The 15,971-nt window shown below is 42.1% G+C and overlaps 1 protein-coding gene across 1 annotated transcript; it reads right to left on the minus strand.

Moving 5' to 3' along the window:
* Window positions 1-192: 192 nt before the first annotated feature.
* Window positions 193-15,154, minus strand: lrrc75ba (leucine rich repeat containing 75Ba). Its single transcript, XM_085293693.1, has 4 exons — window positions 14,446-15,154; window positions 11,562-11,690; window positions 10,465-10,577; window positions 193-2,546 (listed from the first exon to the last, which is right to left on the minus strand). Exons 1-4 carry the CDS (start codon window positions 14,725-14,727, stop codon window positions 1,949-1,951), a joined length of 1,122 nt encoding a protein of 373 aa, XP_085149819.1. The 5' UTR covers window positions 14,728-15,154; the 3' UTR covers window positions 193-1,948.
* Between the last annotated feature and the right edge of the window lie 817 nt (window positions 15,155-15,971).

A 15,971-nucleotide genomic window follows, 5' to 3' on the forward strand; every position in this document is an offset into this window, starting at 1 on the left:
CACGACATTCCAATAACAAATCCCAAACAGCACGGGCTGAGCTGATTTCTTTGATTGCCCTATTTGCAGACTAATCTGCATAAATAAATAAATCTTCCTTTTGGGGGTCAGGTGCAGGCTCTTCTGGTGACCCAGATGTTCCAGCTGTTCGGTGTGTACTTTGACTGTTAAAATAAAACCCGACATCTGCTCTTAGTTTGAATTGGTTCATTTATTGGCAGTCAGTGTTGGGCATGAGACAGATACACAAAGGCTACAACAAGGAAGAGTTTGACATTGACACATGAAAACAAACTACAAACCAGGTGGACAGCCTTCTCCATCACTCCCAGTAAACATTCGACATGGAAAGAGGTGTCCGCTCTGACTGTGAACTACATTCACTGATCTATTTTCTGTTTTATTGCGTCGTCCCATCGGCCGCTTCCCTTTTTGCTCTATTGTTCAAGCTAACAGCGGGTCGCAGGGCTCAGTTTCATAGTCGTTATTGTAACTACTGAGTTGGACAAGTGACAAAACACCGAAACAATAACACAAATCATTACAGCAACAATCGGACAAATTACGGATACACACATATAACACACAGCAAACATTTATTATATATCTAGTGATGATTTTTTAATGATTGCTTCAACAATCAGGAGCCGTCATTTCCCCGTCTGCAGGTATACTTTCAGCTCTCTGCTTCACTGCTTATAATCGATGTACACAGAGGCTATGCTATGGTGAAACTGAAATATATAAAAAAAAAATCAAACTGCCTTAAAGTGCATCGCAGTGTTTCGGTCAGTCTAACTTAAACATCATGTGCTACTACAAGCAGACTAGAACCAACAGATAACAGTCATGGCTGCGTCTGATTAGAAAACACAGGACCACTAAAGTACAGCATCAATAAATGGGAACGACAACATATCTGTAGAGACACACAGCAGTAGGAAAGGGCAGCTTGGACACTGCTCTGACTTAGTGGCCCGCATGAACAGCTGGCTGTGGTGTCACAAATGCACTGAAACACACAGTGGGGATGAGCACAACATCTCAATAATCACACAGAGAAGGGAATAAGAGCATTCGGGCGAGTACAAAAGCAATCAGTGACCGCTATCCATTGTTTGGTCCTACCTGTTGTCTTCTAAGATTGCTTTGTTCACCGAAAAGTGCACAAAAATAGCCTGTGGAAACACAACAGAGCCATGTTTTGTGTCCTCATTTACAACTACACAAGGGTGTGCGTGGGTATTCACAAGTGGACATTTGGAAAGGGGGGGAAAACGCAAAAAGTCGACCTAGCAGTTTTGCCGGGCGTCACGTGATGGGTCGTCGGCTGTATAGTCTGTTGAACTTGTGTCATAGCTTTTGTTGAGAGATTAACAGAGAACACACAATGTGGAGCTAGGCCCTGCCTGCCAGAGATAGACTCAGTCCTGGTAGAGAAACCCGGAGGGACCCACTGTTTCCAAACTGGCTCGAGTTCCTCTTCAGCTACCGCCGGGATGCTGCTCCTCCATCTGAGCAACTGATCTCAAACCTCCTCAAGATTGGCTTCTCAGCTGCCACTGTCACAGAGAGAAAGAGAGACAGAGAGAAAGAGAGACAGCAAGCGAGAAAGAGAGAGAGCACTGGTTTGTTAATCCTTCCGGCCCCCCCTCCAATGAAACCGCACCTCGTTCCCAAGAGCACCATCCACCAACACGGTAAGTCATGGCCGCTGCGGCTGTCGCTTCATTGTCACTATCTTGTGTGGGTTAACTCAGAGATGGTTAGGAATAGCTTGGTAGCTGTGTTGGGACAAGAAGTTCACAATGTGGGCACTGGTCTCCCTCATGTCTTGAGGGGTAACTGGGCTCGTGGTGTGAGGGCAAGAAGGCGAAGGAAGTAGCGGAGTGCTGTGGGACGACGTTTCAACCACAGTTGAAAGAACCTCGGAGACAAAATGACCCCATCACCTCTCACAGTAGTGAAGGGTAAAGTCTTTGGAGAGCTGCTTCTCCCCTAACCCCCAGGGCTCCAGCTCAAATTTGTCCCCCACATCATCCTCATCATCTTCATCTTCCTCCTCGTCCTCCTCATAGTGGCTGGGCTCTTCAATGGATGTCTCCAGGTGGTAGGAGTAGGGCTGACCCTCGGTGTACTCGTAGATCGTCGGCAGGCTGCTCTTTAGGCTGCAGCGCCGGCGCAATGCGACTAGCAGAGGCTGAGGCATGGTGAAAATGTCCATGTTGTTCCCTAGGTCGATCCAGGCCAGGCTGGCGAATTTCTTGGGGTCTTTGAGCATTTCGGTGAGGTCTTTGAGTATAGCCAGGGTGAGGCGGTTGCCATTGAGGGCTAAGGTGCTGAGTTTGGGCAGCGAGGCGAGGAAAGGCAAGAGAAACCTCAAATTTTCGTCAACAAGTTCGGTGAAGCTGATGTCTACAGCCACCACACTGTCTCTGTTGTTTTGGAGGTAGAAGGCGACTTGACGGACGTCCCGGGTCGAGAGGGGAATACCAGACAAGTCGACGGAGTCGCTGGACATTTTTTTCTGTAGGGTTGTCTTGAGACTGTTGGGAATATGAAGAGAAGAGAGTGGTATTACTTAGATGTCTCTTGCACATACACAGACAGAAATTGCTTTTGGCTGGAGGATGAAATGATCTTTGAATGATTCCCCGATTGATGAAAAAAACAAAGCAGTAGTTTTATGCTGTGTTTCCTGAGCTGTATAAAGGAGGGGGGTAACTGGTCCAGCTTGAGCGGAAGGCTGGTACAGAGACTCCAGCATGGGGATTTGCTAGTGTAAACAGAAGAGTCAAAACATCCGAGCGAACCAGCAGCTTGAGCTTAAAGCTATGTGGGCCAGAAGCACGGGGCTCCTTATAGTGCAAGGTCACAACCGTTTCCCCCTGCAGAGATAAATTATGAAGTGCTTTGGAGGAACTAATCTGAATAAATCTGGCCATTTCAGTTATGGGGAGGCTAAAGAAAGACATGACTTTGCCTCTTTTCTTTTGTTGGTCAGCGACGTGCCACCTGATAAAAGATTTTGGTGCAATTGAGCAAAGGAGTATGGAATCACACAAAACGTCCCCAGTTTGCTACACATAACAGAATCTTCTCATGAGCCGTGGCTGACATGTTGTGTATGAATGTCTGTAACACATCATGATTAGGCCACAAAACATATGCCGCAGGAATGCAGCAATGAATAATGCGTCATTAATTCACACTGCTCGCCATTAATAAATTATCACGTCAGAATGACTATTCATGCAAATAGCTAACACTTAATAAATTACAAGCTAAATATGATCTCACCCATTAAGTAACCTGTATCATAATAACTGTGATTCTATTACAGAAAAGTGCTTTTTTGTTTGTTTGTTGTAGACAGCAGCTTTTGACAAGCCTCTTTGAGAGGGAAGAACATGCAATGTGAGTTTGAAGTAGCCAAAAACATTTAGCAGGTGATGAATAATGTCACAGATAAACGATCATGAGCTCATAAAGGAAAACTTGATATCAATCTTGTTTTTGGCTTCTGACTGTGGCTTGTCAGCATTACTCAGTACTGTATCTGTGGATCAGTGGTTCATGCAGCAACATGTAGATGTACACCTGCCAGCCAGGTTTCTCAAAGCACCTTATGTATGAGGACTTTCATAAAGGTCGACTGAGCGCAGTGGAAAACTGCAGTGAGTTTGGTGGCATAGAAATGAGTGCATTAACTCTGATACTGACAGACATTAATTGTTGGCAGATTGGTTTAATTTGCTCACATGAACATACACTGATCTGACTACAGTGACTTTACAACACCTGCTATAAACAAGGCAGACAAACATTGTTTAAGCTCAGCAGATGCTTTAACAGGATTATAGCATGTTTGAAAAGTTCAGTCCCTCTGCCTGATTTTTCTGTCTTTAAAGGGGATTTCTGAGTTGAAATTCAATCAGGGAAGCTTTAAATGATTACTTTTCTGCCCAGGATTTCTATCTGTTTCAGTGCATACTCGGTATAACCCCTGGAATATCTTCGAAATCCTTTCAGGACATTGCATAATGAAAGCACGATTTGAAGCTGAATCTAAATATAGGCGATATTATGATCCCTTTCTGCAGCTAGCATTCGTGCCGAAAACATTTCTGAATTACTTGCACGCTCCTTTGCCCCTTTGTTTGCAGTCCCTTACATTTACAAGCGCCCGACTCCTCACTCACCTCCTCACCCCAGCCCTAGAGGAGGCAGTGTGTTTAACTTGAGCTGTTACTGAAGTGGCCTCCAAGCTGATTTGGTGTCAGAGTGAATTAAAGCATTCCCAGCGCCCTTGCGACTTACTGTGACATGCACCTGTCACTTGTTATGCACCCAAGTGGGGTTTTTTTGTGGTGCTGAAAATGGATGTGCCCTCAGCAGCATGCACAGCTCCTTTTTTTTTTAAAAGCAGGTGATGGGCTGATGATCAAATAACTCGTGAAAACCCCCCCAAAATCTGCAGATATCACCAGGATTTAAAAAGAAGTTTTAATCAGGTGCAGAGGACAAGAAATATGCCAAGCATGCTGCACTTCTATCAGACTCTTGTGAGCCAGAGTTCTTTCTCTCTCTTCTGTCTCTCGCATCCTTTTTTACATGACAGAAACCTCATTTTAACCAGAGGCACAAAGGTCCTAATGGCCGTGGCAGAGGCTTCGCTCCAGGTGTGAATAGGTTTTGATCACGCAGCTCCTTCCTTTTCAGACAGGCTTTTGAGCCCAGTCTGCACAAAAAAAGTATGTCTGAGGCATACACACTGGAAGCTTCTTACATCCTGCGTCAAGATCTGATACCACAAAACATGAGCGCTACTGATAACTTTGAGTAGATGGTTTTTCTTGTGAATTTTACATCCAAGAACATGAATATCAGGGCTCAGTTTAAATTAAGAAACAGTGCAGAGGTATGATGCTGGATATCTGTGGCTAAGTAGATGCCCAAAGAAATAATAATTATACACTGAATCCAGTAAGGACTTACAGTAATGACATCAGCCTTTAATAACAATGCATATTTACAAACAAGCAACCTAATAAACACCCTTTACATAGTTAAGAAATCAATTAATTTTACATTGTGGTGCCATATATTAAGTATTCCCACCAAGAGTGCACCGCTTGTCTCTACGTGTGGCTCATCAGTCTCCAAGTGTCAGCGATTTAATTCAACGAGGCCGCGTTCTAATTCAGTAAGCACAAATCAAATCGCTGTTGGGATTTAATAAAGTAAATATTCATTCTAAAGCTTGCTGAGTAGAAGTGAGATTGTATATATATATTTTTTTAAATTAAGAAACAGTTTTTTCTAAACATGCAGTTCAGTTTCCTCCTCATCTCCCCTCTGGGCTGTTATTGCATTACTCACGCCATTTTGTCTTTTTTGTCGAGTCATTTACGTTCAAACTTTTCTCTATTATTCATCTCAGTCCTCTGGTGGGTAAAGCCCATCTGCATGAGATGAGCAGTCTCGTCACACCTGCTCCCTGATGTCACGTATATTTTCCACTGCACGCTCATCATAAAGACGTACAGATGAGGTCGGCGTGCACTACAGATAGAAATCACACGCACATAATCCCTCTCAGCACTGCATTGTCCTTCATGCTGCAGGGTATTCAACCTCACACTTCACAATCCGTATCGCTAAAGGCAGTTCCCTCCCATGCACCAATCAGCCGCAACATTAAAGCCACTGACAGGGAAAGTGGATAACTCTGAATAGCTTGTTGCAGTGTAATGGACTGCTGTAAAATGCTGGATCCTGGCGTTTATGTGGACATTATTTTGACATATACTGCCTACCTAACATCCCTATAGACTTGGCTGACACCCGTCCATACAAGCCCCAAGCAAGTACTTGAGGGAACTTGTGGTGCTTTTGAGGATCCTTTAATGACCATACAACACAGATTAAGCCTAAAAACTATATGATAGTTCAGGTTATTCTGTTTCTGAGTGTTAGGTGAGAAAACAAAAGCAAATTATTAAGTCACGTAAAGCTTATGGGAAAGAAAAACACTTCTGTAAAAGTCAAAAAAGAGAAAAGGTCACAAAAAGTGTCTGCAAATTTTATACTGACATGAATTTAGCCTTAAGGTGAGAGCACTTCAGTAGCGTATCTGGGTCACTGCATCCATCAAGCCCATTTTTTTTCATTGCACTTGGAAAAAAAAACCAAGGAAAGTTTTCTAGCCAATCCTAAATAAACTAATTAGATTAGATTGAGATTAATGGGATTACTGAGTTTCAGATATTAATTCAGTGTGGCATTTCAGTCACACAAGTGTGTACAGTACTTAGAGGACTGCGTGTGCCGCACTAATGCTAGATAATGAAGGGATGAACAGTCCCGTGGCATTAAAAAGGACTGAGCTGTTTCTGTTTCCTCTGAGTGGAGAGAAACCCCACAGAAATGGATTTGTTGCTTTTTTTAAAAATTTTATTTCTTGCACAGAGGAGCCAGGCTGTCTGCAGCTGAACAAAGATGGAAGAGAAAGGGAATATAAATCCACTCTAAATTTGTATTTGTGACACACTTTCTTTGGTTTATTTGCTCTGTAAATGTAGACCAATAAAACCTTATTTGACAAAGGATAGACTTGGAATTTCTACAAAAATGCTCTTATGGTTGTGTGATAGTTATAAAGTTACAGCCAAGAACACAAGCAGCGGCCTAGCTGCACCTCTGAAGTTCACTTTTTTAAAAACAAAATATGATGTTTTTGTTTAATTATTGACAAAAAACACGGTTCTAATGTTTTATTACACTCAAAGTTGATAGACTGTTTATAAAAGATGGACATAGTAATAAGTTTGTCTCCTACTGGTTTCTGTTGCCTTAGGTTTAGCACTCGACTTCAGACAAGAGAGTGATATTGTAGTGTGAATGTGTGTGTGAATGGGTGAATGACTGAATGTAGTGTGAAGCGCTTTGGGGTCCTTAGGGACTAGAAAAGCGCTATACAAATGCAGGCCATTTAGAGCTGCCAGCTTAAGCCACAGACTGTATATGAAAGATGGACATAGCTACTGTGAAAAAGCCGAGGGTTTTCGCCTACGTCATCTGTGTGTTTAAAATCAGATGTAAGCAAGCGGCAGATTTGAATGAGAAGCCAAGAGACACTGGATAGTTACAGTATAGGCTAGCAACTTAATAATCACACATATCCTGCTTTAACCTTCTTTTTGACTCTAATGTGGAACATGATTTACATGATGAACATTAGATTATAATTATAATCAAGAAGACTTATAACTAGTAAGAACCAGGGAGTCAAAAGGTAATTTTTCCTTAGACATCTCTACAGCTGCACTAAAAAAAATCAGTTGTTGAATGAACACAATTTAATCATGGCACCTTTTTCCACGTGACTTAACCAAGTACAATAACCCATTTTTGACCATGTCAAACCAACACATTTGGCATTTGGTGGTTTAATGTAATCAGATTACGTTGGATCAACGTAGTATACTTGGAATTACTTGAAGTGATTTAAATAAGTATGTAGAGTGAAATTTGTTTTAATTTATTCTACACAAGTTAAAAACTTTAGGAAAACACAATGAAATCTTGTTGTTTGAACAACTACTTTGTTAATCAAGGCAATTACTGCTAGTCTTGCTTAATGAACCAATATGGGGGTTGATGATTTCATAGAGACAAACAACCATTTGCTCTTACATTCATGGGTAACTTAGAATCACCAATTAACCTAACTCTAATAACACACTGCAAACCAGCCAGATGTGGATTTGAACCCAGGCCCTTCTTGCTGTGAGGCAACAGCACTAACCATCACGCCACAAAACTGTCAAGCCAGGCTTAACAAAACTAGGAAAGCTATGATTACAAGGCTTGATACAGAATTCTCCGTACGTTTTTGTCCTTGACAGGTTAAACCACAATAAATAGCGATAGCACATACATGGTGTGGGTATAGTTGTCTGGCTCTTAAAACTCCAGCGATTTTCCTGCAGTTTGAGATCTAATGTGATCTTGTGATCAACTAACAACTAACCACTCTTACTAGATTATCATGTCATCTCAACAAGAACAAATTAAGTCCTACCTCAAAGCACACTGTGCGCTGTCAATCTTACGTGCTGCACAATAATGTTTAATATTTAGTATTTACTGTTATATTCCCATATGTCATCGTGATGTTGTTTATTCTTTTGCTCTCGTTTTCTTCTGCTTGTTTTCTTTTTTCATTCTCAACAGGTGAAATTAATAAAAAAAAACAAAAACAAAAAAAGAACAAATTAAGTTGCTGAATTTCATGCAGATGCTACATGATTTAATTACGTTCACCATAGAAACATGAAATTATTTAGTACATGTAACAACCATCCAATTTCTTTTTTTTTGAGTGTGGACTTCTTTTAGTAACAAGAGGAGTCGCCTCCTGCTGACCTTTAGAAAGAATGCAGGTTTAGCCAATGTTTTTGTATTGGCTAAACCTTGGCTAAATTCGTTTTTGAGGGGGTGGTGGGGTTGGTTCTTTTTACAGTTTATAGCCAACGATGACTAGTCGGCTTGGATAGCATGGCACATATAATTGACTGTATCTGTACTCAATGAACTGGACAAACCAAATTCGACTCTCTTGTGTGACTGAAACTCGACGATACAGCACCCAGTTGTCACTCAAAGCTGCCATTCCCTAAAAGCACTACTTTCTTCTTCTGGCCACAACAATAATGTAATAATATATATTTTCTGTACCTACAAGGCAAGTAATTACAACACAAGCACAAAATTATGCCACACAGTATAATACATACTTTAGTTACTGTAAAAAAAATATTCACAAGCTTTAAGTTATATAAGAAATCTTCACCTTTTAGTTTTCAACAAAAGCAAAATAGCTACTAACGTTTTGTAGATATGTGACTGTTTCCGGTCACAAAGGCCTAGAGACTGGATTGTGACAATTTAGCAACCACTAGTAATGAGGGGAAAAATATTTATTCCCTGACCTGCTGGTGAGTGGTGCCTGACAGTTGATGGGAAATTGATTGGATACATGAAGGGTTTTGGTACATGACCATCTTTACAACCGATCTTATCCAGCGACAGCCAGCAACCAGTTGCAATTTACTTGGGGAATACACATGTTTTCCTATTTACTTTACATCTTAGAGGAAAAAATGAATTATATGGTTTGATTTTTGTGAGCTTCACAGATGCTAGCAGATGTCCTAAATATATCTAACAAAGTCAATCTTTGTGCCTAATTTTAGTAGTTATTCCAGGCTAAGCTAATTGCTAAGCTAAACTGCTAGCAGAGTTCCCAAGAGGCAATGCAAGTTACTCTAAATGACCTTATAAATATTTGAATCAGAAATAAAATGACGAGTTAAGCTCTTAACTGGAAAAAGTAGGCTATCTCCAAAAACTTAAGTTTGGGAGGTGAACTTCCTTTTCACAGTCAGCAGCAGACTGGACCTGTCTCATCTCTGTCTAGCCTTGACAGGTATTTGTTCATGAACACAACAGCAGGCGAAGCTGTCAGAGCTCACAACACCTGCTGTATTAATATTCTGTTTTAGGGTGGATTTCTTGTTTTAATGATTCATGTTGTTCCTGCTGTCTCAGCCAGTGTCACACCGTCTCACTGCAGGTTTATGAAGCCAACAACAAGACTAAGTGAAAAAGAGCTATCGGAATTTAGCGACTGTATGATTCCACACATTTTCAGAGAAGCTGTCAGTTTCAGTAAAGTCGTGTTTTTTTCCTCTTCCGAGCTGAAATAAATGTCCGTGAGGACAACAAAGCCCTGCCTGTGCAGCTAAACAGTGAAATGTCTGATCTACATAAGCTTTTCTTCCAGTTTTTGCGTGTCACCTCTGAATGACTCGCAATAAACCCGTCTGATCTCGCTGAGCTCACATCGTCTCGTTTTCAGCCCTCAGATTGTTTTCATCTCTTTAAAATTAATCCATTATTTGCAGTGTGTAGTCAGATGTAGAATAAGCAATTACACGAGAAACAATTATGATAGGCTTTTTCTGTTCATGAATAGGATTACCAAGTAACACCTAGACACAAAAAATTTTGTTTGTGTTATTTGTGTGCAACCTAATTCTCTATTCATCATTTGCACATCAAAAGCAATGCACTTTTTCATGAAAATAGCTACAATTACATTTTAGCACAACCCTCCCAGCTTTTTTTGGCATACAGATGACACGTTTGCTGCCACTTTTGAAGAGCGAAACGCCAGTAGCGATGCAAATCCACCGCACGGTCCTCTCAGATATGATTGACAGCTGTGGTTATTCTTAACGTTTCTATCAGGTCAGCCCATGGCCAGCTCCGTCGTATTTCAGTGTCAGGTACAAAGATGAAAATCTCTACTGCTCGACATGGAGCCGAGCCCTGTTCTCTGTTGTGTGTGCGGCGGCTGACTTATTACAGACTGAATGTCTGGACAGAAGGGCTTACCAGGCCTGGGATTTCCGTCTGGACATGCTCTGCCTCAACCACTTTGAGTGTGGGGTCAGGTGATAGATCAGCTGTCTGCAAATCTTATCAGAAGACTTTATGGTGTCTGCATCCTGTAGACGAGGACAGAAAGAGTGCTGATAAAGGAACACAGAGCATGAGAGTAATAGTACTAAGGCAGCAGCTTTTTCTGCCCGTGGAAGTAAAAGAGAAAAACAGTTCTTTGCAGCTCTTATACCTCTCAAGGTTTTAAATCCTGCCAAGTTTCCTCGATTCTTTTTTTTTTTTTACACTCATCAACCTGTAGCTCCACCATATTTCACCTGAACAGAAATATTAATGGTTTATTATTATTCTTGAAGCCTTGAGCTACTCCTGAACAAAATACAATTTAACTGACTTGCTGGAGCAAGAAAATCTAATCACATGCAGCATGCACTGGGAAGCAAAACACAGGAAGTAGTAAGCAGAGGTGAGATACAGCAGCTACTGATAAACCCAGATAATTTCAATGTATTAATCATGCTGTGGCTCCTGGTGACCACTGCCTACATAATAATAATAATAATAATAATAATAATAATAATAATAATAATAATCATCATCATCATCATCATCATCATCATCATCATAATAATAATAAAAATAAAAATAATAATAATGATTCAGTTTTCATCTTTGATTTTTCAGACAGGCTGAATTACACATTCCCATCTGTACATAAAATTCAACCTTATTCTGTTTCAAGGTGCTATTTTGATTTATTCAATCTTGCTGGCACTGTCAGGTCACTCCAGCTTTATGAGTTTCAGGTATGAAAAATTTAACAAACTGCATTAAGCGGTTTTCCAGGATTCTTACTGAGCAGCTATTTCTAGCTCCTCGAGAGTAACATGTGTCGGCGGAATTTCTTTCGAACATCTGTCTGTAGGAATGTCAATAACATCCTCGGATGAGATTTTCTTAAGAAGACAGCGATTCACAAACGGAATTCATAAGGGAAATGTTCTTAGGAGAAAGCTTTCCTTTGCAGAGTGCTAACACCAAGCTTGTCAGGGAAACACAAAAACACACAGAAAAAAGGAAAGAAACCTGACCTTCTTAGGACACTGCATCTCTCGAGCCAGACTGAGCAGCAGCTCGTGTGAGATGGGATCCACTAGATTGAGGAAGGCAGCGTTTTTGTACAAGATGTCGTTGAGCGATGTGCCTTCTAAACCCAGATCCTACCAGAGAAGACAAGATAACAAAAAAGAATCACAAACCCAGCAAGATGCAGTTGCAGAAATACACAATTAGGGGTCTAAGAATGTTGATTTAGTCCGACAAACAGGTCCCTACTGTGTCAAGGGCATCGTGACTCCTAATGGAAAGATAAAAGAAGCGTTTTGTTTTAAATATTCATTAAAGAAGACAGGCTGCGTTTTCATCTACAGTAGCAAAGTGAAATGTAAGTGGGGGGGAGTCACTGGGGAGAGGCTGTGTTTGGACATATCACCCCTCGGTGGCACTTATCCACAGGGCATATCTTGACATACCATAGTACTTACTGTTTGCAGAAAGCAACCCATGCCTGACTCTCTCTGACCTCATGTTTAATACCTCAGATCAAACCTCTGATTTCTACATGCTCTACTTTCATTGGTTGTTTAAAACTTGGGGAAAAAACAACTCAACCCAATAACTTTCAAATGCATTTAATATCTCAGTGCACATGCATCTATTTTTCCTCATTTATAATTCTCTTCTTGCCGTGGCACTTCAATATGTTAGAGTTTGAATACATTTCATTTGTGCTGCACGTAAATACATCTGCAAAGAGGTCAGAACTGACAGCTGTCACGGCAGCTTGCACGCAGTTATGATGAATCCGAGAGGATCTGCGGTGAAAAAAAGAAATCAAACCAACTAAAAAGAGGAGATGTCAGATGACCTTTCGAGAGTGATGAGACAAGCAGCAGTCAGCGGTGCTGCTGTGCGCGCTGAACCATACCAACTCGCCTTCATCCACATGTCCATCCTCAAGGTCCTAATGAGCCAATCTATGATGGCGAGCACTTGTGCAGCCCATGCAAGTTTAATGAGAAAAGAAAGCCTTTGAGACACTACATACGGTACGCACACACCTGCGCGCATGCACACACATTCAGACACATCCGCTTTTTTTCCTTCCTTAAACACAATCTGCATTGATTGTAAAAGACAGTTGGAGTGGGAGGCTTGCAGCTCCACATTCCTGGCAGTCCTTTTAACAAGGGTGGCAGTAAACACAGACTGAACCCAAAGCATGGGAGAAGCTGCTTTTGCTCTTCTAAGAAAGACTTCTAAGAAAGAGAAGGTGTAAAAATATCTCCCTTCAGTGTTCATGCCTGATCAACTGTCACGTGCGAGTGTGAAACCAAGCCTGGATCCGTCCTCATATCTGCAACGAAGCTCAGATCTCTTTCCTATCTGCGGCAGAGCTCGCTGTTACACACCAATTAAATCTGCAGCTAATTCTGAGAACAGAATCTCGTCAATATCTGCTGCAAACTCTGCAAGAAAAAAAAAAGATAAAGTGAGGATCATTTAATAAAAGTAGAGCTCATTTAGGGGAAAGTGAGCCTCCCGTCCCCTGTGATGTGGCTGTCATGGAGCCTGGCCAGGCCAGTTTATCTCCTTGGCTTGATTAAGGAGGTTCCACTCTCTCCTGTGTCAAGGCTTCAGAGTAATTAACACCGGACAGCTAAAAGACAGAGGAAAGCCCTAAGGGCAAGCAAACAAATGAGATCACTTAGGATATTGCTGTATCTTTGATGTGTCCACATATCCTTTCATGCGTGTTTTACACATTTGCCAAAGCAGGCGAGAAGAGGCTTTAAAGAAGCCCTTTGATTAAGATCCTGTATGGTGGAGTGTAGGACATTTGAGGTCATGTGTAGAAAACTCGTCCTACTTAATTTTGCAAAAACTACATCAAATCATCGCACTGAGTGTGTTCTTAGCTTGATGATGATGCATTTTAGAGGTAATTGATTTAGTTTCCTCAATTCATTTTAAAATGACAAAAATACCAAATCTTCACATGACTATAGGCACACACACACTAGAATATTTACAAAAATAAATAAATAAGGAAAGCAATGACAGTGGCCTAGATTTTCATTTCTTTAGGTAAGAGTTAATAAAACCTTTTGAAGTGGAATAATATTTTGTATTGGTGAACACAAGACTTCAGGGCTCTCATTGTTGCTGCTGGAGCACAGGCCATTACAGTGAGAGAGAGAGACATTAAGAGTGGGGAGTGATGGAGGTGCTAGGTCGCTCTAATGGGCACATTAGAACAGCCTAAGGAAAAGGTGAAACTCTGGCTTTAGAAGAGAAGGGAAACAAGGACAAATGCAGACAGGGATGGAGATTTATTTGTGCTCTGCATTTCAGGAAATATCCAGAACCATCAGGAGAAAATCAAATTTGAGGTAATGCGATGACACAGTGTGGAGTTTGAACATTTCCTCATTTGGTGGGTAGGTAATCCTATCAAATCTAATGTCAACACTGAGCACGTTTAGCCACAGTGAGAGAGAGTGGTGAGTCACGTGCTGTGTCTGCCAATGAAACACTGTGTCACAGGTACAGTGCTCTGCCAGTGGCCTACTTTCCATAAAAAACAAATGCTTCAGGAGGAAGTGGCCAAAGGAGTGAGCCCACACACGCGTGTAGTAACCGCAAAGGGAAATGAACGAATAATGTGGGCTTAGGTCAGAGGTCAGAGGCCGTTACAGAAAATGCTGGAGAACACTACAGTGCACCTGTGCCACCGCTACATTTTGGATATGCATGCAAAAGACTCATTCACGCACGTACACAGTCCCTCACCGCTCTCTGTGAGATGGGAAAACAATGCATGCCCGCATCAACACCACAGCAGGCTTTAGGGCAGCGCTGCTGTTGGCAAACAACGTCCGACTTCACCATGCCCTGTGCAGGTTTCTTCCTTACCTTCCTCAGTAATTTGAGCACGTCGGTCGCCTGGTCTATCCTGCGGTCACGGAGCAGCTTCTGGATCTCTTTGATCCACGCCACTCTCCTCATGTACGGGCTGTGGTTAGTCCTTCGCAGCATTCCAGGCAGTTTGTCTGATTTGAGCATCAGCGCAAACAGAAAGTCCCCGCCGCCCCGACCTCCCCTCTCGCTCTCTCCGGCGCTGTTCAGGAGCTTGCGTCGCCTTTTGGAGAAATTCTCGTTGTCCAAGCTGCTCTGCCTGCTCAGTCTGGAGCCCATGGTGTTGTTGTTGTTTGTTGGCTTGTTTCTTTCTCTTTTTTTTGACACAGTCAGACAGCACCACTACCAAAAGGACAATCCCATGACGAGCTCCAGTTGCCCGTTTCCAGCAGATGCTCCTAAGTGGATGGTAGAGAAAAAAAAACAAAAAACAACAGCGTCGTGTTGTCTGGCTCTGCGACTGGCTGTCAGATGGCTGGGGATCCGGTACAGAGCCACATAATATCCTAGAACGCTCTAAACGATCATCGTTGCCTCGTGCACCCGTCACGCGTTAGTATATCTCGCTTTGTTTTTCTCCTCCGTCGCCGCCACTGTGCGCTACGTGCGCCAGGCTCAGATGATGATGATGATGCTCCGGCTGCTTCATCCTCCGGTCGTGTCTGCTTTTACGCTGCTGTTTAGATTTGTGCAACGTGGAGAGTCCGACCAATCGCAGCATCTGGTGCCTGCTGCGCGTCTCTCCTCCCAGCCATAAACCCCCCTCAGCCCTCTCCCTCTCCTCCCCGTGCAGCTGCAAAAAGGGGAATCAAATCACAAGAATATTCAGCACGTGATACCAATGTAAGCAAAAGAATCGTTGAAAGAAAGGGATTTTTTAAAAATGCTTTGAATGTGCCACTTTCAGTTTGATTTTTTTTTTTCTCTTAGGGGGGTCTTCGGTTTATCTTCCAGAAGACCTGAAAGTTTGTCTTTTAGCTCCAGATTCTCAAGTACGTGCTTCGCCATGGGCCCCGGTATAAATCTGAAATTTCTCTTTTGGCAGTCTTGTTGTTGTTCAGCCTTTGCATGAGCTGTCAGCTCCTGTTTGCATCAATCACAGCTTCACTAAATCACAGAATTCACTGAAAAATGTCCACATCTCGTCTTTTTGTCACATTGCCATCTCTCTTTATTTATTTCCACGGAGGTCGGTGAATGGGGGGCCCCTGAGGTGCAGCCAGCGACATAATAGACAGCTCTCAGTTATTTCAGCCCCCATCCACACCTATTCTATTTGTAGCCCAGCTCCCATCATTGTGGCTTTAAGGACTTTGAGCCTGACTTGACCTTATTTGCTCTCATGATTCAGGCTCACTCTTGTTTAGTGGAGAGCACAGCGCTGTGATCTGTTGTCTAATAATTATTTTCCCTGGCTCTGGACCGGCCCAGCTGCATATTTTTTTTAGAGGTTGTAATTATGATTGACCAGTGCCCTTAATTTAATGCAGCATCCTCACGGCACTGACTTGTTTTGTCAGATC

Source organism: Mchenga conophoros, linkage group LG12 (assembly GCF_057382185.1).
Source record: "Mchenga conophoros isolate Kocher_MC1m ecotype Shallow Benthic linkage group LG12, M_conophoros_male_GT1.1, whole genome shotgun sequence".
Taxonomy (NCBI): domain Eukaryota; kingdom Metazoa; phylum Chordata; class Actinopteri; order Cichliformes; family Cichlidae; genus Mchenga; species Mchenga conophoros.